Source organism: Vicugna pacos, chromosome 2 (assembly GCF_048564905.1).
Source record: "Vicugna pacos chromosome 2, VicPac4, whole genome shotgun sequence".
Taxonomy (NCBI): domain Eukaryota; kingdom Metazoa; phylum Chordata; class Mammalia; order Artiodactyla; family Camelidae; genus Vicugna; species Vicugna pacos.
The window spans coordinates 121391321-121414494 of NC_132988.1; the positions used below are offsets into that span (position 1 = coordinate 121391321).

General features: G+C 57.8%; 1 protein-coding gene across 2 annotated transcripts; it reads left to right on the forward strand.

Moving 5' to 3' along the window:
• The first annotated feature begins 370 nt into the window (after nt 1-370).
• On the forward strand, nt 371-22943 carry SPON2 (spondin 2). Of its 2 annotated transcripts, none has more exons than XM_031685121.2 (7): nt 371-433; nt 19211-19344; nt 19758-19983; nt 20353-20576; nt 20647-20838; nt 21138-21312; nt 22418-22943. In XM_031685121.2, the coding sequence occupies exons 3-7, from the start codon at nt 19761-19763 to the stop codon at nt 22600-22602; spliced, it is 999 nt and encodes a 332-aa protein (XP_031540981.1). In that variant the 5' UTR covers nt 371-433; nt 19211-19344; nt 19758-19760; the 3' UTR covers nt 22603-22943. The 2 variants fall into 2 exon arrangements, with proteins under 2 accessions (XP_031540981.1, XP_072803601.1); XM_072947500.1 differs by lacking the exon at nt 371-433 and adding an exon at nt 3987-4006.
• Nucleotides 22944-23174: the final 231 nt, after the last annotated feature.

A 23174-nucleotide genomic window follows, 5' to 3' on the forward strand; every position in this document is an offset into this window, starting at 1 on the left:
CTATTCCTTTCTGCCCTTGAGGGTGAAATGCATTGTCCTCTGGAAACTTTGAGTCTCCCGGGACCCGGGCAGCTTCCCTCACTGGCCTTGTACCTCCTGCTCGGCCCTAGGCAGCCCCGTAACCCCACAACAGCCCCATCACTCTTGAGCAGCCCTGCCCCCACCCCATGGCCCTGCCCCAGGAAGGGGCCCCTCCCAGCTCCTCCTCCTGCGGGCCTCCTGCCAGGGCAGCGCAGAGCTGGGTCCAGACCGGAGTTAGTCCTGCCCCTCCCACCCAGGCACAGGGAGGAGGGGAGCTGGGCAGGCGGGGGCAGGCAGAGGAGGTCCCCGTGGTGGGGCTAGGCCTGGCTCTTAGGGAAGCCAGGCTGAGGAGAGAAAGTCCATCTCCATTCTGCTCTGGGGATTTGGAGATCCTGCATCCACCCCCGACACCGTGAGTCTCCAGGCTTCCAGCCTCAGTGTCCCCATCTGAGCAGTGGGTGGTCACTGCCCCCAAGGGCCATTGCTGTCTGTCCAGCACACCATTCCCTGCAGCTGCCCTGGGGGCCTGTGACCAGGTGGGGGTAGGCCAGGGGCTGTGGCCCACACTCAGGGCTGGGGGCCAGCTTTCCAATAAAAGCAGTGAGTGTTTTAGCAAATGGAAGATCCTGGAAGTTGCTGAGGGAAAAGCAGTCCTTGTGCCCAGCAGGTCTGGCTGTGTGACCAGCAGGGAGGGGCAGCTGCCCGGGCTCCCTGCACTCCCGGGAGAGGTGGGCATTGGCTGAGCACTTGTGGGGAGGTTCTCAGACGGCCCTGGAGGGGCCAGAGGGGGCCAGGCCCCTGCCACAGAGGCCACGGTCTGGGCACTGGCCTTCTTGGGGATGGAATTCCCACAGCCAGAGGGGCAGAGGCAGGGCCTGGTGCAAGGGGTGTCACGTCGGGGCCTGGGCGGTGGGCAGCCGGGCCACTTATCGGGGAGGCATCCAGGTGACCCCAACCTCCCATGGCCACTGTCCCAGCAGGTAAACACATCAGGAGGCCTGGCCAGGCAGGGTGAGCCCAGCAGGTGTGGATGGGGCCCTGGGATGGTGGGTACTGGGCTGCTGTTTGTGACCCTAAAGCCTGATGCCCATCCAGGGCCCCCAAGGGCCAGGCCCACTCCCCACGGCGCAGCTCTCAGGAGAACATGGACTGAGAAGCGGGATCAGCAGTGTTGCCTCGGGGGCTGCTGGGAAGAGGCCCCAGCTTGGAGGCCCCCCAGGGTGATGCCAACTCAGGCACCTTCAGAGCCACGCCCTGGCACCTAGGTGCCCCAGTCCTCCACTGAGTCCTGTCCACGTGCCCCCGAACCACGCCTGAGCTCAGCTGGGCCACACTGGGAACGGTGGCGAGGGCCCGGTGGGGTCTCCCACCTCAGCCAGAGATGGGCCTTGCCTCCCTGCCAGGAGCCCCAGAAGTAACCCAGAACATAGACCCCACTGTGACTGGCTGTGAGCCCATGAATGGCCAGAACAGTCAGAAGACACAGGTGAATTCAGGAGGGCAGTTGTGCACAACATTTATGTCCAGAACTTGGCATTTTTTAAATTCAAGCAGCTTCCAATGAAAAGATGCTGAGGAGAATGCATGACTGACAACAGCAATAAAGATCGTACGTTGTCTAAGCAGGAACTTTGCTCACCAGATCCACAGGGAAAACCCCGAAAGGTGGCCAGTGGCCACGTGGCACCTTGGAAGGGCACGTTCTGCCCAAGGGGGAGGCCAGCACCAGGGGCGTCATTTCATCCTGAGTTCATTTAAATGTGGTGCTAGCCAATTAAAGCACCAAGAATTTCTCTATAAGGTGAGTTGGACAGAAGATCAATGTTGCAAAATCATGTAAGAAGAGCCAAGAAAAGTCTATAGGGAAGGAGCTGTGAGGACCCTGCCTCTCCCGGGTGTCAGCAGGCTCTCCCACGCCCAGGGGAGCGGGGCCTCGGCGCAGGGGACGGAGGCGCGCAAGAGGCAGCAGCTCCACCAGGGCGGGCGGGTAGGGCTAACAGCGCCAGGCCACCCCCTCGGGTTTTTACCCCAAGGACCTGTGGCAAAGATGGTCGACGCCCCTCAAATATACCAGGGGCCCCCAGCAAGGGGGTGGAGGTTCACGTGACTGTTTCTGGCCAAGGGCAGAGGCGATGTTTGTCATCACCCAGGAGGCACTTAAAAACCGAACGCTATGACCTAGAAGCCAACAGTCAAAAGAAACAGCTGAAAGAGAGAACGGGCGAGCAAAGACTCGCGTGCACGGTTTCCTAGTAATTCATACAGACGGCCGGCGGGCACACGCCTAACCCCAACACTCACGGGGCAGCAGGGAAGCAAATCCAGGTGAGACCGGGCTTCACACCCACCTGGACAGCCGCAAGCAGCTGCTAACAAGAGCTGGCAGGGCGCTGCGGGGGCCGAGGTCCGCATGCCCAAATGTGAGACAGTCACCACGCGGCCAGCAGTCCCACTCCTCAGCGTAAACCCGGGGTCCGGAACTGTCCACACAAAAATCCACGCACAGGTGCTCACGGCAGCGTTCACAGTAGCCGAAACGCGGAGCCAGCCCGACGTCATCGACAGACGAACCCAGCGTGGTCCAGCCGCCCCAGAACACTGGTCAGCCCTGAAAAGGAGGCCTGTCCTGGCTCCTGCATGGATTTGGATGAAACCTGAAAACACTGCGTGCCGCGGAAGACGCCGTGCGGATTTCTTCTGGGAGAGATGGAAATGTTCCGGAACCAGAGAGAGGTGACTATCGTAGGAACTTGCAAGTAAACTACAAGCCACCCGATCGCACACTTTCAAAGGGAGAATTCAGGTCGTGTGCGTTACATCTCAGTAAAGCCCCTGCTTTCAGAAGCGCCAGTGTCCTCCGTCCATCTGTCCCTGGGGCCCACGCCAAGGTGGCAGCACCAGCAAGGTGGAGGCTGTGCTGGGTCCCCAGCGTGGCGGCCCGCCCCGCAGACTGCCCGCCGGGGAGGGCGCTTCTCCGGGAGGCTGTGCCAACCCTCTGCCCTTCTTCCCATGGTGGAGCCTCCCACGTGGCTTTGTGGGGCCGGCCCTGCGCTCCTTGGATGGTGGACGTAGGCCTGGCTCCCTGGAGGACCCCACACCCCTGTCCAGGGGAAACACCCAGGCAGGAAGGGTCCTCCTCACACTGCAGGCCGGAAGGAACGCCAGTGGGGTGGAGGGTAACCCCCTACTCACAGAGCAGGCGTCAGCCCAGGGAGGAGGGGGAGGGGAGGAGGGCTCCTCCACCCCACCCCACCTTGCTGCTCCCCTCAGCCCCTCCTGTTCTCCCCCCCGCTCCCCTCCCCCTCCTCCATGCTCCCCGCCACACCTGCTCTGCTGGTGTCCCCTCTCTGTCCTCCCCACAAGGCTGCCCTTTGGAGCCGGTCTCAGGCAGGGGCAGTGATGGACGGGGAACCCACACCTGGCCTGCAGCTGCGGCCTCGGGCTTTCCTGATGAAAGACAAGGGGCAGCCGGTGCCAGGCGGGCCGCGCCGCCCTGATGGGGAACAGCTGCTAGCCTCGGGGCTGCCAGCAGGAACCACATTCCCTGAGCAGTTAGCTCATGGTTTACACATTCTCCGCAGACTGACGCTATGTCACGGGGAGCTAGACAGATCCTGGGTGCCAAGCCAATACCCGCCCAGAACCTCTCCTTCAGGACCTGGGCCCCAGGCTGCTCGTTCTGAGGCCAGACCTCCTCCTGGGGCCACGGCCCCTCGCCCGGGGGCAGGCCCCTGCGCTCATCGCCGTGGCCCCCCCAGCTGCTGGAGGTGATCTGCTCCATCACCAAGATGTTGTTTATTTGTGACGTAATCAAGCCGCCGTTTTCCCCATCAACTGTAAACCTGGCTCTGTCAGTCAAGAACTTCTCACACATTCCAGAAGCCGACTCCAGCTCTCTTCTGGGCATCAGATGACTTACTCGCCGGGTCAACAGCACACGGATGGGATGTCCGTGGTTCCAAGTTGTGCAAACACCACCACCAAGGTGAGCTGGCATTTCATGCTTCTCACGTTGCACGTTAACTCTCTCACCCTACAGCCCCCACTAGGCAGGTGTGGGACCCAAGGCCGATGCTAAGTCACCACCCAGGGCCACATGGCTGGCGACAGGCAGGGCCAGGATCTGGACTGGGGGCCCTGCCCCTTGGCTCCTGCCCTTCACATGCACCTCATGTGCCTCCACAGTGACTGTTGCAGGAAGCGTGTGCACCTGCTGTGTCGGGGTCTAAGCCCTCCCAGAGCTGAGTCCTTCCACCTGCTCAGGCCTTTGCTCTGCAGAATGTGTGGCTCTGCCTGTGGAGCCTCTGTCACTGTGAGGAGACCACTGCTTACCACGCCCAGCCCCGCCTGGGACGCTGAGCTCCCACCACGCACATGGCGGGGCTGCGCTCAGCCCCCTGCAGCCAAGTGAGGCCTGGCCATGCGGTGACCACAAGAACCAGACAGGGCGACGTGGGCCACTTCCTGGAGCCGCTGTCTCCCACCCTTCGCCTCCTGCGGGCCGGACTCTGCAGCCCAGGCCGCAGCCCCCGGCTGGGGTGGGTGTGGAAGGAGCTGGGTCTGGGTGTGGGGCCGTGGAGCGGCCAGCAGGCAGGAGCGCTGTGAATGTCTTTGGCCTTCCTGTCACCCCACGGTGGGGGCTGCTCGACACCGCACCGTCGCCTCTGCTGTGAACCGAACCTCCCCATCCCCGTTGGTAGGTGACTGTCACTTCAGGAGTCGCCCGTTCTCGCGTATTCGTCTGGGATCATTTTTCTTACCCATTTTTAATTTTTAGAACTAGGATGCGGGGCAGTCTGTAGATTTACAACCTCTCCACACTCATAGTTTTACTATTTCTAAAGTTGCTGTCACTCATCTGATTTTCTTATCTTACTGCATTTGCTAGAACCTCCAAGAAAACCTTCAATGACCACAAAGGGGATGATCACTGGTCGCTCCTGCGTTTTTGAGACAGTTTTGAGCTTCCCGCGTAGCAGCGGTCTCAGCCTCCGCTGTGGGCAGCCTTTACTTTCTTCTTCTAGTTTAGTGTTATTAGTAACAGCGGTTGCCGAGTTTTGTCTCCTTTCTTTCCAGGGTTTATCGATTTGGTTTGACGGGTGTGCTACTTTGTCCCCGCAGTTGCTTGGGTGACTCGTTGGGCCGCGGGGAGCCTGGCCTTGGCCGGTCATGATGCGCAGTCTTGCAGGCGTCCTGGCTTCTGTTTGCTAGCCCCTTGTTTGGGTTTTTTCTCATCTTCGCTTGTAAGTGATATTTTCCTATAGTTTTCTTTTTTTGCACTACATTGAGTTTTGTGTCAGATTCCACTGGTTTCTTGAGGTGAAGTACATTTTTCCACCTTTTTATGTGTCTTGGAAAAGTTAAAATAACCCTGGACTAACTTTCCTTGTAACTTCGGCTGAGCTCATACTCAGCTGTGAACATGTTTCCCCGTCGGTGCACCGTGAGCCGTCTTGCTGGGTCCCTGTGTCTGCGCACTCGTGTTCCATGTTAGGTCACTGCGGTAATGGGCATCCCGGGGGCTGCCCGTCTGCTCCGGGCTCTGACGGCCGCCCAGACTTGCGGGTTGTGCTCCTGTGTCTCTCTCCCCGCATCTTCTGTCCCCGGGTGCCCTTTCTCCTTCCTAATTATAGGTGGGTTTCTAAATTTTATACACAAATTCTAACTGAGGCCATCCTTCCTTAATCAGGCTTTGGGGCAAGGCCAAAGGTTTCCATTTTATTTGCTTTTAGGTAAAAAAATGCTTTATCATTTCTCCTTTTCACTTGTTTGTTTTCTACTGAATTTCTGGTTTTATCTTCGTAATTTCCTCTTTCTACTTTTTAAAATGCACCTGATTGCTCTCATTCTAATTCCCTGGGACGGCCGCAGCGTCCTCACTGCGGCCCCTCCCCGCGCGTCTGGGCGCCTGGGCTCCGCTGGGGCGTGTTTACACCGTGGCTTTCCAGAGAGCCTGCATGTTCAGATCTGACTTTCCGCTTTACCTAAGGGCCACCTAGGAAGCGACTTGCTTAGCTCCTCAGTGGTTAAGATTGGGGGTATGTTTGTGATGCTTTTTGCTATTTTTTTGAAATTTTGTTAGATTATAATAAGAGCATCTGGTTAGCCTCCTCTCCTGCTAACTGAGGTGTGGGCGAGCCCACGTCGCTGCCTCGGAAAGCACGACATTTTCTCTCTGAGGAACATGAGATCTGCATCCACACCCACATCTGCTTGTGTTTTTCAGTTGCCACGACACCTAGTTATGAAGAGATGGGGATTCCCGTGTGTGTGTCCATCAGCTCGTGTTTTACACTTCAGTGGCTTTAAGTTTAGCCCTGTGTTTTCGAGCACATGTGTCTACAACTCCCTGCCGTCCGTGCGCTCACCGGGCGCGCATGTTAGTGTGACAGGGAGTACCTGTGCTGGCCTCCTCGCCCGCCCCACTCCCTGCCCGCCCAGCCTCTCTGGACATCACCTTGTGTTCTCTGTTCTGATTTGCAGTCATCGCTGGTCTTTTTCCGGAATTCTCCTTGGATGAGGCGTGTAGGTGACAAACACACGGATTTTTCTGTGCTCACAGTGACTACCCCTGGGCTGGTGTGTCCTGCCTGGGCACGTACCCTCCTTCTGTGACCCAGGGGTGACTTTTCACCATCCTCTGCCTTCAGGGCTGCAGATCAGATCTCCAGGCCTCGTTCATATTTCTCTCTTGAAGTAACGTGTTCCTTCTGTCACTGAGCACGAAACTGCCCCCACCCTGGCTGCACCACCCGCCCATCCGGGGAGGGCATGGCCCAGGAGGAGGAGAAGCTGGGGCCCTGAGAGGCACTGCCCTGAGGGGACGTGCCCAGGGAGTGGAGGGGTCGGACCCGCCCTGGCCTCTCTGGCCCCAGAGAGCACTCCCTCCTGCAGGTGTCCCCAGTGGGGAAGTGGGAGAGGCTGCTTACCCCCGACCCTGGCCAGTCCCGGCAGCAGGCCGCGGCCGGGCTCCCTCTGCGTGTGACTCCATGGCCCGCAGAGAAGAGAAGGCAGAGGCGGGTGGGTGAAGGGTGGTGGATCAGGTGGAGGGAACACCCCCAACTCAGACCACAGCAAAGCTGAGACTGACCACCTTCAACAAGAGGAGTGCAGGGCAGCCCCCCGCCAGGCCCTGTGGGGTCCAGGGGCATCCTCTTCCCTGCTCGGCTCTCCCCAGGGGGGCTGTGCCCCCAGACAGCAATGAGACCCTCCCAGATCTATGGGGAGGACCATTGGCCACGGTCAGGATGTCAGGACGTTAGTGTCCAGTTGTGGCCCCTCCCCCACGGAGGGCAAGACCCCCAGATCGGGGTGGGGCCCAGAGAAGGGAACAGGACAGGTGGCCCCGAGGAGGACCTGAGGAATCTCTGGGCCCAGGTGGCCATTCCCGGTGACCTGAACACAGCCACCAACATGGGAGCACCCCTGACCTGACCCCAAGAAGGACGCCTGCCCCTGTCACCCCAAGGGATTCCTGACTGAACCAGCCTCCTACCAGCAGAGCAGCAGACCTAACGCGGACACTGCCCGACACCTGGTCAGCACCCTCTGAGCCACCTGGGACTCGGGGGTCCTCGAGGCAGCCGGGGGGTCCGGGGAGGTCCTGCACGGAGGGACGCTGGCCGGGCAACTGCTGACGTTCAGCAGTGACAGGTGCCAGCACTGACGGCCTGTCCAGGGCACTCCGAGCCTTGACATTAGAGGAAGCTAGTGGAGGGTTCAGGCAACTCAAGCACGTTTGCAGCTTCTCAGAGTCTAAAATTATCCCAGAAACAAAATTTTTCACAAGAATCTTGACAGTAGAGCTGACATGGAGAGAGACGTTTGTGATTTGCCTGGAGGAGCCCCGTCCCCCCGTCTCCCCTGGTTCCGCCCAGAGGACACCGAGCTCACCAAGTGGTGGATGCCCGAGCCACCTGCTCCCTGTCCCGACACAGGCCCCGGGACCCCGGGGGGCTCTGCAGCCCCCGCCCCTGAATCGGCCAGCCCTCTGAGCCTCAGCCCCCTCACCTGTGTGCGGCTGCTGGCGGCCCTCTGAGCCTCAGCCCCCTCCCCTGTGTGTGGCTGCTGGCGGGGCAGGTGGAGGGCAGGCAGCTAGACTTTCTCCAAGTCCTCAGGAGCGAGGCTCACCTTCTGTGCTTGTAAGACACCCTGCAGGAACGGAGGGGACGCGTCACCAAGTGCACGGGGGGCTCCAAGCCCCCCTCCAGGCTCTACTCTCCATGGTCTGTGGGGGCAGCAGGGGCTCCACTTCAGGGCGCCCTCCCAAATTCAGGCATGTGGCTCCCCACAAGCAGAGTCCTGGAGCTGTGAGGAGGGTCGGGGCTCCCCGGGCAGCTGGGGGGACCCAGGACTCTAGGAGGTGGTGCAGACAGCCTGCAGGGTTGGGGCGCTGGAGAGTGGGCGGCAGAGGCGCCCCTGGGCGGGTCAGGCCTGGTCAGGTGCCCTGGGCGGGGAGAGGCTTGGGAGGGTATGGCAGGCCTGACCCTCAACATGCCAGCCAGGCCCAGTCTGGCCCAGTCTGACCCAGTCTGGCCGAGCAGCAGGAAGGACATGCCTCAGAGATCTCGGGCGTCTGGGGACGGGGATCCCCTGCCTCCTGAGCATGCACTGGGGTGGGGGCCACTGTGGGCTGGGGCCCTGCCAGGCAGCCCAAGTGCGTACTTGTCCTTCAGTTGGCTCTGGCTCCAGGCCATGTTAACAAATGCAACCCACATTTCCGCTCTGCCTGTGCCCAGGCAGAGAGCCCGCCACCACGAGGCTGGAGCCGGACGTCGGGCTGCAGGGCGGTGGGCCAACAGCGCTCGCTCAGAGTTTCCAGGCTGGGAAGCAGGTCCTGAGTGGGAGGGAGGCCTCCCCTGGTCCTCCAGGGTGCTGGCCTCGAGGGGCTAGGGGCAGGAACAGCCTTGCCAGGAGGCAGCTGAGGGACAGGGACAGAGCCTCCCCTCCACTGCTGGAGCCCCTCCCCCTGGGGCTGGTCCAGGAGCTCCCACCAGGGGTCTGCCCCTCAGATGCTGCCCACATCGGCGAGGCTGGAGGGAGGACCCCTGGACCCGGGGCCATGGGGACTGATGGCCCCGAAGACTCGGACTGGGACACTCCCAACATGGCCACCCAGGCGGCTCTGGAAGTCCCGGCCCAGCAGTGCAACACCCCTGCCTCAGGACACCAGATGGACAGCGGAAGCGCGGCTCCAGGCATGCTCAGGCCACTGATGAGGCCAGCAAAGGAGATGTGGGTCCCGGCGGGGAACCAGGAGCCAGGGCACTGGTCCCCTGGGGGCACAGGTGACATGAGCACCCGGCTTGTTCAGACTCGCCAGCTGCAGCTGCCGTGGACCCTTGGCTAATGTGTGAACCGAGGTCTTGGGAACAAGCCCACCCACGCCTCCCCTCACCTACCAGCTGCGAGCCAAACCTGGGTGGGCAAAGCCCAGGGGTGACACGAGCCTCACACCCTGTCCAGAGCCCACTTACACCCTGCCCCATCTGTGGCATCGCAGGCGTGGACCCGGGGGCCTGGGTTCATTGGGGGTGGGACGCTGCTGCCGCCTCTCCTGCAACTGGGTCATCCAACCTCCTCCCCTGGACTACGAGCTCCCGGGTCTGCTGGGCAGAGGCCCAGGAGTGGGATTGCTGTGTCGTGTGGTAACTTCATGCCTCATGTTTTGAGGATGTGCCAAACTAGTTTCCAAAGCAGCTGCACCATTTCACACTCCCACTGGCAAAACAGGAGGATTCCAGTTTCTCCACATCCTCGCCAACACTTGCTATTATCCAACTTTAAAAAAAATTATATCCATCCTACTGAGCTGGCATCCAGTCGTGGTTTTGATCTGCATTTCCCGAAGCATATTTCATATGCTTGCTGGCCCCGCGTGTGTCCTGTCTGGAGAAACGTCCATTCAAACCCTTTGCCTATTTTTAATTGGGTTGTCTTTTTATTATTGAGTTGAAAGAGTTCTTTATATATTCTGGATACTAAACTTTTATCAAACATACAATTTGCAATTATTTTCACCTAAATTGTGGGTTGCCTCTTTCTTGCTGGTGCACAACAGTTTTTCATTTTGATGAAATATATTTTATCCATTTTTCCTTTGGTTGTTCACATTTTTGGTCAAATCTAAGAAATTGTTACCTAATCCATGGTCACAAAATTTACTCCTAAGATTTCTTTTGGAGTTTTACAGTTTTCGTGTTTACATCTATGTCCTTGATCCATTTTGATTTAAATTTTATGTATGGTGTGAGGTGGGAGCCAACTTCATTCTCTTGCCACGTGGACGTCTGTTTGTCTCAGCAACACGTGAAGACCTTTCCTCTAGTGCATGGTTTGGGCGCCCTCGTCAAAAATGGCTTGACCGTGAACGTAAAGGCTTATTTCTGGACCGTCGCTAACACGCCCGCTCTGGGCCAGGGCCACGCGTCCTGCTGCTGCAGCTCTGCAGTGCGTCTTGAAGTCGGCAGGTGTGCGGCCTCCCACTTAGGTCTTCCTCTGGAAGCCACCTGGGCTCTGGGGCTCCTCACAATCCCACATGATTTTCAGGAGCAGCATTTCCATTTCTGGAGGGAAAAAAAGCAGCTGGAGTTCTGACAGGAATTGTCATGAGTCTGTAGATCAATTTGGGGAGTGTTTCCACCTTAACGGTCTTAATTCTTCCAACTAACAACCACGAGGTGTCTTTCCATGTACTGGATCTTTCGCTTGTTCCAACAATGCTCCACAGCTTCCAGTGCGCGAGTCTTGCACTCCGCTGCTTAAACTTACTCCTACGCATCTCATCCCTTTTGCTGCTGCTGTGAATGGACTCACGCTCTTGACCTCATTTCCAGACTGTCCGTTGCTGGTGTGTAGAAATGCAGCTGATCTTTGTGTGTTGACCTTGTATCTGTAATCTCGCTTTCTAACTTCCTTTCACTAGCGCCGGTATTTTCCACACAAGAGCATGTCGCCTGCAAGCAGAGACAGTTTTCTCTTCCTCTGTCAATGCGCCTGCCTTTCAGCTCATCTTCTTGCTGGTCTCCCTGGCCAGAGCCTCCAGCACAACACTGCAGAGAAGTAACAGGAGGGGCATCCTCATCTTGCTCCTGCTTCAGGGGGACGCTTTCAGGCTTTCAGCGTCCAGCACGACGCTAGCAATGGGTTTTTCACAGAACCCCGTGTGAGAACGTTCCCTTTGGGTCCTAGTTTATGGAGTGCTTTTATCGTGACTACAAGTTGGATTTTGTCAAATGCTGTTTTTGTTTCTATTGAGATGATCGTGTTTGTCCTTAATCGATTAACATGCTGTATTACATGGATCGATTTTTATATGTTGAACCAACCTTGCATTTGTTTGAATAATCTTTTTTTAATGCTGCTGGACGCAGTTTGCTGGTGTTTTGTTGACCATGTGTGTATCTGCACTCATGAGGGATGTTCATCGGCAGTCTTCCTTTCCTAGACGACTTTGTCTAGTTTGGGTTTTGGGGTAACACTAGCCTTGTAGAATGAGTAGGGAGGAGTTCCCTCTTCTATTTTGGGGGAAGATTTGGAGAAGGATTGGTGTTCATTCTTCTTTGAATATTCGGTGAAATTCACCAGTGAAGCCGTGTGATCCTGGGCTTCGCTTTATAGTAATTTTTCGAACATTTCTAACTCATTCTCTTTGTTACAGGTCTGTTCAGGCTTGCTGGTCCCTCTGAGTCGGCGCTGGTAGCCTGCGTCTTTCTAGGAGTTTGTCCATTCCACACAGGTCACCTAATTTGTCGGCACGCTGGTATTCGTGGGATTCTCTCATAACTCTTTTTTATTTCTGTAAGGTCATTAGTAATGTCTCCTAGTTCATTCCTGATTTTAGTAATTTGAGTCTCTTCCTTTTTTTCTTGGTCTAGCTGGTCAATTTTCTTGATCTTTTCAAAGAACCAACTTTTGTTTTCATTGATTTTTCTCAATTTTTAAAATTCTCTATTTCATGCATTTCTGCTCTGATATTTATTATTTCCTTCTGTTTGGTTTGGGTTTGGTTTTCTCTCCTTTTTCTAGTTTCTTTTGGTGGTCAACTGGGTTACGAATTTGAGATCTTTGTTATTTCCTTCAAAGCACTGCTCTGCTTCATCCTGTAAGTTTCTCTGCTTCATTCTGTAAGTTTCTGTTTTCATTTTCATTTATCTCAAAGTATTCTCTAACTTCTAGTGTCATTTTTTTGATCCATTGGTTACTAAGGGGTATCATGTTTAATTTCAACGTATTTTTTGATTTCCCAAATTTCTTCCTGTAATTGATTTTTTAACTTCATTCCGCTGTGGTGAGAGAACATGCTTTGCGTGATTTCAGTCATTTCAGGTTTACTGAGACACTTCATCACATGCTCTATTCTGGAGAAGCCCACGTGCACTGGGAGCGCCGTTAGGTGGAGAGTTCTGCCTGCTGGGTCCAGCTGGGTTACAGTGTTGCTCAAGTCTTCTGTTTCCCTTTGATCTGCTGTCTTGTTGCGTTATCCGTTCTTGAAAGCACGCTACTGAAAGTAGAGAGTCTTTTCCAGCATCCAGTCATTACTGTTGAATTGCCCATCTCAGCCCTGACTTCTGTCTGTGCTTCACACGTTGGGGGAGCCCTGTTTTAGGTGCATATGTGTCTGCTACGGTTATGTCTCCCCGGTGGGAGCAGCCTTCTATCACAGTAAAATGTCCTTCTTTGTCTCTAGTAACAGCATTTGTCCTCAAGCCAGTTTTGCTTCGTACTGGTGCAGTCACTCCAGCTCTCTTTTGTTTACTCTCTGCATCCTTTGATTTCAACCTATTTGTGTCTTTAAATTTAATGTCTGCCTTTTGCAGACGGCACATAGTAAGGTCATGTTTTATGTTTGTCCACTGTGCCATACACTGTCTTTTAATAGGAGCGTTTGTTCTTTAATTTACATAGAATCTTTAACTTGTAGGTGGGATTTAAATCTGCCGTCTGCTGTGTCTTCCGTACGTGCGGCAACTTTCTGTTCTCTGTTCTTCTGTACTGCCTCCCTTTGTGTTAAACAGATATCTTCTAGTGTCTCATTTTAATTCACTTGTTTTTTTTTTAATTTTTACTTTTTTGTATACATGTATTTTATAGAAGTATAGTCAGTTTACAATGTTGTGTCAGTCTCTGGTGGACAGCACAGTACTTCAGTCAAATAGGAACACAAATATATCTGTTTGCATATTCATTTCCCCATAAGTTACTGAAAGATATTGGATAGAGCCCCCTGTGCTGTACAGTGTAAACTTGTTGTTTAGCTATTTTATAAATAGTAGTTAGTATCTACAAATCTCAAACTCCCAGTTTATCCCTTTCCACCCTCTTCTCCTCTGGTAACCCTGTGTCTGTGAGTCTGTTTCTGTTTTTGTAAATAAGTTCTTTTGTCTTTTTTTTTTTTGAGATTCCACATATAAGTGATATCATATGGTATTTTTCTTTCTCTTTCTGGCTTACTTCACTTAGAGTGAGTCTCCAGGTCCATCCATGTTGCTGCAAATGGCATTATTTTAGTCTTTTTTATGGCTGAGTAGTGTTCCATTGTACAAATATACCACATCTTCTTTATCCAGTCATCTGTCGATGGACATTTAGGTTGCTTCCATGTCTTAGCTATTGTAAATAGTGCTGCTGTGAACATTGGGGTGCAGGTGTCTTTTTGAATTAAGGTTCCCTCTGGATATATGCCCAGAAGTGGGATTGCTGGATCATATGGTAGGTCTGTTTTTAGACTTTTAAGGAATCTCCATACTGTTTTCCACAGTGGCTGCACCAAACTGCATTCCCACCAGCAGTGTAGGAGGGTTCCCTTCTCTCCACAGCCTCTCCAGCATTTGTCATTTGTGGGCTTTTGATAATGGCCATTCTGACCGGTGTGAGGTGACACCTCATTGTAGTTTTGATTTGCATTTCTCTGATAATTAGTGATATTGAGCGTTTTTTCATGGGCCACTTGTTTCTTTTACTATGTTTTTTGAATTATTTTCTCAGCGGTTTCCCTGGGATTTATTGCCGTTGCTGCTTATTGTCATTTGTTTAATGACATTTCTGAACTAATTCTGTAAAACCTGTCTTCTGTGCCGTGTGTGGTCACTAAGTCTCTGTTTCATCAGCTTAGTGGTCAGGTACTGCCCAGACAGAGATTTCCTTAATGCCTGGAACCAGTAAGTCTCCCGGTCTTTTTGATGGGGCTCTGTGGATGTTGGGCTACACTTTTCCCCTCAGCCAGGCAGTTGACAGCCCTCAGGTTTTCATTCTAATCTTCCTGGTTAGTTTCCTGTTTGTCCCAACTGTTATCTATTACCTCAGGCAACCACAAAGTTCAATTTTTGCCTGTAATCATTTTCCTTTCTTTCTTTCTTTGGTCATCATTTTCAACAATCACCCTTGAGGAAAAGGCTTTTCATACTGGGTGAGCTTGGAACCAAGTCAGATGCAGACAGCCTTGCAAGGGGGGTCTTGCAGGGCACCACCAGACGGCTCAGATGATGACAGGTTTGTGGGAAAGCTGCTTTGACAGTGCTCCAGCTCTGGTCTGCTCTGTCCGGGGTGGGGGTGGGGGGCGATCAGTGTTCACCGTGGATGTGAGTTGTTATTTTCAAGGCTATTACAGAGTTGGAGAGCGGAGGATGGGCCCAGGGCAAACTGAAATACATCACAGCTTGGACAGGACGTGAAGAAACTGGAGCCTACGTGCACTGCCGGTGGGAACATAAAATGGGGCAGTCACTGTAGAAGACAGTGGAGGGTCCTCAAAAAATTAAACAGAGAATTAATTACCACAGGGTCCAGCAATTCCACTTCTGGGTATACAGCCCACAGAACTGAAAGCAGAGTCTTGAAGAGATACTTCACAACCATGTTCACAGCAGCTGAGACGAGGATGCCACCCGAGTGTCCACTGATGAGTGAATGAGCAAAACGTGGTCTCTGCACAGCAGAATACGTCTCAGCCTTAAAAAGGAAGGATATTCTGACTCCCACTAAAATCAGATGAACCCAGGACACTATGCAGAGTGGAGTAAGCCAGCCACAGAAGGACAAATGCTGTGTGAGTCCACTTACACGAGGTCCCTAGAGGAGTCAGCCTTGCAGACAGAAAGCAGAATGGCGGCTGGGGGGCTGGTGGGGAGGAGGGAGTTACTGCTCAGCAGGAACAGAGTTTCAGTTTTGTAGGATGAAGAGTTCTGGGGACGGGCGGTGGCGACGGCCGCACAGCGGTGTGAAAGTACTCATGCCCTGAGCTGTGTGCTTAGAGGGTTAAGATGCTAAAAACCAAAACCTCATATCTGTTCTTATCAAGATTCAGCTAATTTTCTTGATTGAAAAACAAGAAACAAAAAACAACTCTAAAGCCTGCTGCAAGCCTTCGGCCAATTTCCAGGGTGCTGAAAAAGCTTGTTCTGACCATTTGGCCTGTTGTCTCCCTGCTTTTACGGATGAGTGTTTTCAGAGGTCCATCCTCTGCCTTTTTTTGCTGAGGTCCTGGCATCTGAACTGGGATGAAGACACATGGCAAATTCTCCTGCACAGACAGGCCTGTCTTTATGGGAGGTAGGCGGCTGCAAAGGAGGGAAAATCCGTGTTTACAGCCACATAGGAGCAGCTCTCTTCCCAGACCTGTGGTCAGCAGCTGCGGCTGGCCTCCTCGGGACAGTGGGAAAGTGGGGCAGAAGGCGTTACTGTGAGACTTGGTGAGTGTCTTGGCTTCTCTGGCTCTCCTGCAAGCCAGGCTTGGTTACAGGAGTGACCCTTACAGAGGGCAAGCCAGCTTGCCAGGCCCCCACGGTGTGTTGTTGAGGGGGGGGCGCTCCGTTCGCCCAGCCCTGCTTCTAGCGTCTCCCCGGACTGCAGAGGCCACAGAGCTGAGCCTGGGGCCTGGGTGCCTGACCGATTCAGCCTCCACCGACCAGAAGAGCTCGGGGAAGCCTGAACCCAGAATGGAGTGGAGCGGGGCTGGGGGTTTCCAGGCAGGTGGGGCCTCAGGAGTTGGTGGGCAGCGTCCGCTTGCGGCTCTGGCCTGGAAGTCCTTCTTGGAACTCAACTACCTCAAAAGTCTGTACGCTGCCTGACGCGCAGGCAGACCCGTCTGCTTAGGCAGCGGACTTCTCTGCAGGAGGCGCTGTGACTGTAACCAGGCCGGCTGGCCAGGTGCCCCTGGGGCAGGGTGGGAGGGGTCCTCTCTGAGACCCTCGATGGGTGGAGCTGGGTGCGCACAGGGAGGAGCTGCTGAGACAGGATGGGGGGGCGGGACCAGTGGGCCCCCTGGACTGTTAGGACTGGAGGCCTGTGTGTGCTGTCTGCGGCGTCCGGCGGGGACGGGGCCCTCTGTAAACGTCTGGTAACAAACCAGCAAACAAAGGGGGGCCTGTTGACTGGGGAGACCCTGGGGAGCCAGACTCCCACGGAGGCAGCGTGTCCCCATGGGGCCCCAGTGAGGCGGCCCCGGAGGCCTGTCCATGCCCGGGGACAGCCCTGAAAGAGCCCTTGTCACACAGGCCTGGAGGCCCCCGGACCGGACGCAGCGCGGAAGGTCCCACTGGAGCCCAGAGCCCCTCAGCACCTGGGTTCTGAGTGGCGCCACAGCGCCACAGTTGCCTGCCCTCGGCAACTCCCACATGGACCCTGCAGACTCTACACCCCACTGAGGGCCAGCGTGAGCAGCACAGACCACCCCTCTCCCGACTGCCCCGTTGGGACAAAGTTGCACAACTGCCCAAAGTCCACCGTCGGCAATGCTGGCTCATAAAGGACGCCTGTAAAACTGCAAACACCCTGGAGGATGGGCCCGGCAGGCGCTCCCTGGTGCTGTAGGCAAAACCGAGCTACACAGCCCAAGGGCCTGGGGTGGGGAGGCCCTGCAGCCACCAGCCACGGGGGGCGAGCGGGTACGGAGAGCTGGGGAGGTGGGTGTAGACAGGACCCTGGAGCCAGAGGGGAGGTGGCTGCTGGCAGGGAGTGGGGGTCTGCAGAGGCCACAGCCCTGGCCTCATTCCCCTGAAGCCTCGAGGGGACTGACCATGGAGTGAGTGACAGGACAGGACCCTGACCTGAGTGTCAGCACATCACCAGGCACTCGCTAATGACAGGACTTCAGCTACAAGATGCGCCCAGTCCCCCGCCTCCCTAGTCTAGGGAGTAGGGCTGTGTCTACTGGGTCTCTCCTGTGTTCCCAGTGCTGAGACCCAGCAGTGCTCGACACATGTTCACAAATGGATGGATTCGGGGGGAGGAGGAGGGAGGGACCACCTGTGTGCACAGAGGAACCTTCTGTTTGTAGGGTTGCAAATGCTTTCCAAGTGCTACCTCATTTGATCCTTAGTGGGAGAGAGGATGTAGCATCCTGGTTTGCAGAAGAGTCTGAGGGTCAGAGTGGTTTTCAGTGAGTCCAGGACTCACAGTGTAAGCAGGGTCTCTCCCACCTGAGATCCAGCCTGGGCCAAGGGGCCACAGGTCGCCTGTTCCCAGGCCTCCCTCCGTGCACCTTTCTGAGCATGGTAAAGAACCGGCCCCCTCCCATGTCCCGCTGAGTCACAAGAACCCCTCAGGCATGCTCTTGGGGAACACTCCACTGCCAAAGGAAATGCCTCCCTGGCCCCCCTCCTCTCTGGCCCCTCCCTGCAAACAGAGGGTCCCAGCCTTCAGCCCCCACTGGCCACACATTGGGTGGAGCCCTGGGGGCAGAGCCTATCCTCGGGGTGCAGGGGGCTGGGAGGGAGCCCCCTGGAAAACAGTGCGGACCCTGAGGCCACCCCTCTACCCCTGCCAGCCAGCGGGCGAGGTACAGCTTGTGCCGGAGCCGGTGCAGTGTTTCCTTATTTTGGGGACCGAACAGTCCTGGGCCCACCCCCACTTCCTCTCCTCAAACCCAAACCAGCCACTTCTCCAAGGACAGGCTTGCCCTTTCTGCCCACCTGCCCTCACGTTTGACAAGGCTCCCCCCCAGCTACGTCTGTGAAGGGCTGGCTTTCAGCTCAGATACCAACCAACACTGCGCCTCCTTGGCCTGAGCGCCCGAGCCGGCCTCACAGGCCAGGGGCTTCTGGGAAGCCACACAAAGATATCTGCACACATCACCTTTCACAAAGGTTTCCTTTTGAAAAATACATCTGTTTTTCAGAAGACACTGCAGTTTGTGTTAACGTGTAACAGGTTTCTGTTTGTCCTGTAAGTGAGGCAAGTAAGTACCCTGGGGCTTCCGGCAGGTCTCGATCGTGGTGAGAATTGACAGGTAAAACACACACACAGACACACTGTGGGTTCTCAGCGACTGCTCAGAGTGTAAGGGGTCCCGAGGCCAAATGTTTGAGGACCACTGAGCCGGGATCTGTCCGGAGCCTTAGAACCTGGGGTCTGAACGGGCGTTCGCAGCTGCTCCCCTGCGGCTGTGCCACTTACTTGAAATACAGGTTAGATCATTTGTTTTTGTTTGCCTTCTATTTTTGTTGATTCTATTTATTTTCTCTCTTTTTTTGAATACGTAAACCATTAACGCGGCTTCAAAAGCGAGAACGAGACGCTCCCTTCTGAGCTTTGCAGCTCCCAGGGCGGCTCTTACACGTGAGACCGGCCCCCGTCCTTGCCTCCCCGGCTCCCGGGCTGTGACAAGGGTTCCGGAAACATTTTCCTGACAGTGAGCAGGAGTAACTTCAGAATCTGCTGGAGCCCCTCCCCAGGGAGGGAAGTCGGGGGCCCGGGCCGCCCCTCAGCCCTTCGGGGAGGGCCGCCGCCTGGCTCTGATTTCCTTTGGAGGGACAGCGTCCAGGTGCCCTGGCCAGCAGTGTGGGTGGCACGGTGGCTCTGTGCGTGGCAAGGAGGCAGCCGTGTTTGCTGAACCCTGAGCCGCAAAGCCAGGGGTGCCTGAGCCCGGAGGCCCCACTCCCTAGCACTGGACTGACGCCAGGCCCAGCCCTGCCCAGGGCGAGGCACTCGCTGGCTGCCCAGGGCTGCGGGCAGTGGCACCACCTCCAGGGAGACACTGGGTAGGGCCTGGTGGGAGGAGAGGACTGGGAGGGAGAGGAGAAGGGGTGGGCGGGAGGGAAAGACAAAGGAAGGGGTGCGGCAAGCGGCGGCGGCGCCCCAGGGAGGAGTGACCTCAGTGCTGGAGCTGCATCTGCTGAGCGTCAGAGCAGGGCTGGCAGCCAGGCCAGCTCCGGGCCCTGAGGTCCCTTCTCTCCTCTCCCCCTCATCCCAGCTGCTGCTCGCTGGTGGCCCTGGTGGAGGACCTGGGACCTCATTGGTGGCCGGGGGCTGTCCGCGGCATAAATTGGAGCTCTGGGCTCTGCTGGGACCTTCGGCTGCCCAGGGCCCTCTGGTCACTCCAGCTGGGTGAGTACTGCGTGTGCCGTCCCCACCCTAGATGCCCTGGCCTTCTGGCGCCTTCCCCTCCCCCTGCCCAGAGCCCCGCAGCACCCCAAGAGGGAGGCCCAAGAGTGCCCTCAAGTCCGGGGCACGCCATCCTCCAGGTTGCCAGGGTTCCCTCAACCGCAGTGCCAGAGGCATGCACTCAGGACAGCCGCAGGGCGCTGAGCCGGCTGTGAGCTCCTGGTGCCAGGCGTCCGTAACCTGCCAGGCACCTGGGTTCCTGTAATCCGACCCGGCGTGGCTTTCCAGCCACCGGGTCAGCCCAGCCCAGGCCAGGGGGGGGACACGGATGGATGTGCCCAGCCGTCCTCAGAGGCCCATACCCAGGGGTCTGTGCTGCAGGGCGTCTGGGACCTCCCTCCCTCCTCTCCTCCTAGCTGATGGAAACCCCGAGTGCGGCTGTCACCAGGGGCAGGGTCCTCTGGGCCCTCCTCCTGGCCACGCTTGGCTCCTCAGCTGGACAGCCACTTGGGGGAGAGTCCATGTGCACTGCCCAGGCCCTGGCCAGGTACAGCATCACCTTCACGGGCAAGTGGAGCCAGGCGTCCTTCCCCAAGCAGTACCCCCTGTTCCGCCCGCCCGCACAGTGGTCATCCCTGCTAGGTGAGTGCAGCCCTGAATATCCAGCAGTGACTCCCCTACCTGGGCGGGGACAGTCACCCAACGGTTGCACTGCACTTCACAGTTGGTAGGGCACTTTCATCCAATTCATTTCAGTGCAGGAAATGTTATTACTAAGTGCCGACTGTGTGCTGGCAGCCACGTTCTGGACTTTGGGGATGTGGCGGGGGTAGGGTGGCCAGGGTCATGGGCAGGCCAGACACTGGTCACACCAGCGAGGTGCTGGGCAGCACGAGGCAGCCAGCAGGACATCCCCTCTGCACGTGGCGGGTGGACTGCCGTCCGGCCATGCTGGGGGAGGCAGGACGGGTCCACTGGGCAGGCTGCTCATGCGGCGGGCGGCGCCCACAGGGGCAGCACACAGCTCCGACTACAGCATGTGGAGGAAGGACCAGTACGTCAGCACCGGGCTGCGGGACTTCGCAGAGCGGGGTGAGGCCTGGGCCCTGATGAGGGAGATCGAGGCGGCTGGGGAGAAGCTGCAGAGCGTGCACGCGGTGTTCTCAGCCCCTGCCGTGCCCAGTGGCACCGGGCAGACGTCCGCGGAGCTCGAGGTCCACTCCAGGCACTCGCTCGTGAGTGGGGCGGCCACAGGAGGGAGGGTGTGGGGTGCGGTGGCCCCTGGCTGAGCACCCGGCTCCCCAGGTGTCCTTCGTGGTCCGCATCATCCCCAGCCCCGACTGGTTTGTGGGCGTCGACAGCCTGGACCTGTGTGACGGTGACCGCTGGCGGGAGCAGGTGGCTGTGGACCTCTACCCCTATGATGCTGGGACAGACAGCGGCTTCACCTTCTCGTCCCCCAACTTCGCCACCATCCCACAGGACACGGTGACCGAGGTGAGGGCCAGCGGTCTCCTCGGGGAGGCGGCTCTCTGGGTGCCTGGCTCTGCCCCTCGTTTAGAAGATACCCCTGTTGGTCGCGTCCCAGTGGACAAGCAGCTGCATCGCAGGGAGGGGGCGGAGGCCACAGGCCACGGAGGAGAGGTCAGGGCCGTGCCGCGTGGCACCAGAGGGGCCGCTCGGGGTCTGTTCTCCGCACTGCCCACTGGACCCCTAGCTCCAGCTCGCGACTGGGTGACTTGCACACGTAGGCGCTCCTGTTCGCCAGCCCTCGCTGACGCCCTCCCCTCCCCCAGATAACAGCCTCCTCCCCCAGCCACCCCGCAAACTCCTTCTACTACCCGCGGCTGAAGGCCCTGCCTCCCATGGCCAGAGTGACCCTGGTGCGGCTCCGGCAGGGCCCCAGGGGCTTTGCCCCGCCTGCTCCGGACCTGGTGGGCAGGGGCAACGAGATTGTGGACAGCCTGTCAGGTAAGCCTGGTTCCCGCCGCGGGGCCGCTCCTCTCTTCCCTGCCCTTCACATGCAGGGTCCCGGGCACCACGCGCTCGAGCTGGCGGGCGGCTGAGACACCCACCCCTGGCCATGTGGGGACAGGAGCGCCCCTCAGTGTGTGTGTGTCACTGAGACGTCAATGCCGCTGGCCTCGAGCCCCCGCACAGCTCTTCTTGCTCAGCCTTAGAAAAACCCTCCGAAGTGAGTGTCCACCCTGCTGCCCGCGTGCACCCCCACGAGGGTGACAGTCAGGGCCCAGGCCCCGCCCCGCCTGTCCACCCTCTGGGGAGCACCCCCTCGCCAGCCGCACTCACACATGAGGCCACAGAGCTGCGAAATGTCGCTCTGTTCCAGAGGCCATGCAGGGGGCGAGGAGGGGGTCAAACCAGGAGAGGCCGCGGGGGCTCAGACGCTGTCTGGGCCGCGTGAACCCGTGTCTCTGAGTGACTTCAGAACAGGATCAGAGCATCCGGGGAGGAACGTGGGTCCTGAGAGACTGGGGTTTGGTTCACAAACCCCAAACTGAGGAGCCAGTGTTTTCGGCTGAAAGCTTTCCAGCCTGCAGCCCAGAGGTGCGTCCCGGGGCCCAGCCCGGCTCCCCAGCGTCCCAGCTGACGGGGAAGACCTGCGCCAGTGGGTCCCTTGCGGCCCTCCTCACAGGGGTCCAGTGGAGGCGGCAGCGCCCGCCACGGAGGCGGGTGCTGGGCAAACGTGGGTCTGTGCTCCCGCAGCGGTCAGCTGCCCAGACGGTCAGTGACTGGGACAGCAGAGCAGGTGGTCAAGGCCCCGCCGGCCTGTGCCTGCGTCAGGGCGCGGCTCACAACACGTCCTCCGCTCCCCTGGCCCCCACCGGCCCGAGAGTGGGCGAGAGCCGTGCCTAGCCCTCAGCACAGAAACGCTGACCCAGGTACCTGCGGTGCTTGTAGGAGCTGGCGTGGCGGCGCCATCCTGCGGTCCACCCTAAACCCCGGGGGAGCACCTAGCGCTCCCTCACCAAGTTGAAGACGGGCTCGTGTGAGGATCGCAGGCCCCTCCTGCCCCGAAGCCCCTCCTCGCTTACTGCCTTCCCTGTGCTCCGTCCAGCTCCAGAAACGCCGCTGGACTGCGAGGTCTCCCTGTGGTCGTCCTGGGGGCTGTGTGGGGGCCCCTGCGGGCAGCTGGGCTCCAAGAGCAGGACTCGCTATGTCCGCGTGCAGCCCGCCAACCAGGGGGCGCCCTGCCCGGAGCTGGAAGAGGAGGCCGAGTGCGTCCCCGACAACTGCGTCTGAGACTGGCCCACGCGGCCGGCGAGAGGTCACCGGGCTTGGGGCTGAGCAGGGAGCAGCCGGGGGTGTCCTTGCCTCTCTGAGCTCCGCTGGGGGCCGACCCTCTGCCCAGACATGCACGCGGGGAGGGAGGACCATCCTGTGAGCAAGCTTCTGGAGCCCGGCACGTCCACACCAGCGGGAGGGTGGCTCCTACCCAGAGACCGCTGGGCTGCGCGGCAGGAGCCCCGAACCCGCTCAGCCACAAAATACCTCAGACCTGGTGGCCCAGAGCCCCGCCTGCGCCCCCCACCCGACCAGCGCGGGTCCCATCCCTGCCCTTGAATAAAGACCGTGGTCTCGGCGCCCTGGTCTCCTGTTTGCTGGGCGGGGGGCGGGGAGGCAGATGGGCTGCCCTCCAGCCCCGACCTCACGGAGGAGCCAGTGTCGGTCGGTCGGCACAGCACCAAGGAGCCGTCACACCCCCGCCTGCCCTACTGCAGGGAGACACAGCACCCGGTCGGCTGCATCCCCTCCCCCAGGCCCCCGACCTCACGGGGATGGCCTGAGGGCTCCCCGCTCACCTGCCTGGCGCT

Bases quoted from the DNA above. Each gene is read 5' to 3' on its own strand.
- SPON2 (XM_031685121.2), top strand. From the start codon at position 19,761: ATGGAAACCCCGAGTGCGGCTGTCACCAGGGGCAGGGTCCTCTGGGCC. The intron at 19,984-20,352 runs GTGAGTGCAGCC...CGGCGCCCACAG, and splicing joins ACAGTGGTCATCCCTGCTAG to GGGCAGCACACAGCTCCGAC. The intron at 20,839-21,137 runs GTGAGGGCCAGC...CCCCTCCCCCAG, and splicing joins CACAGGACACGGTGACCGAG to ATAACAGCCTCCTCCCCCAG.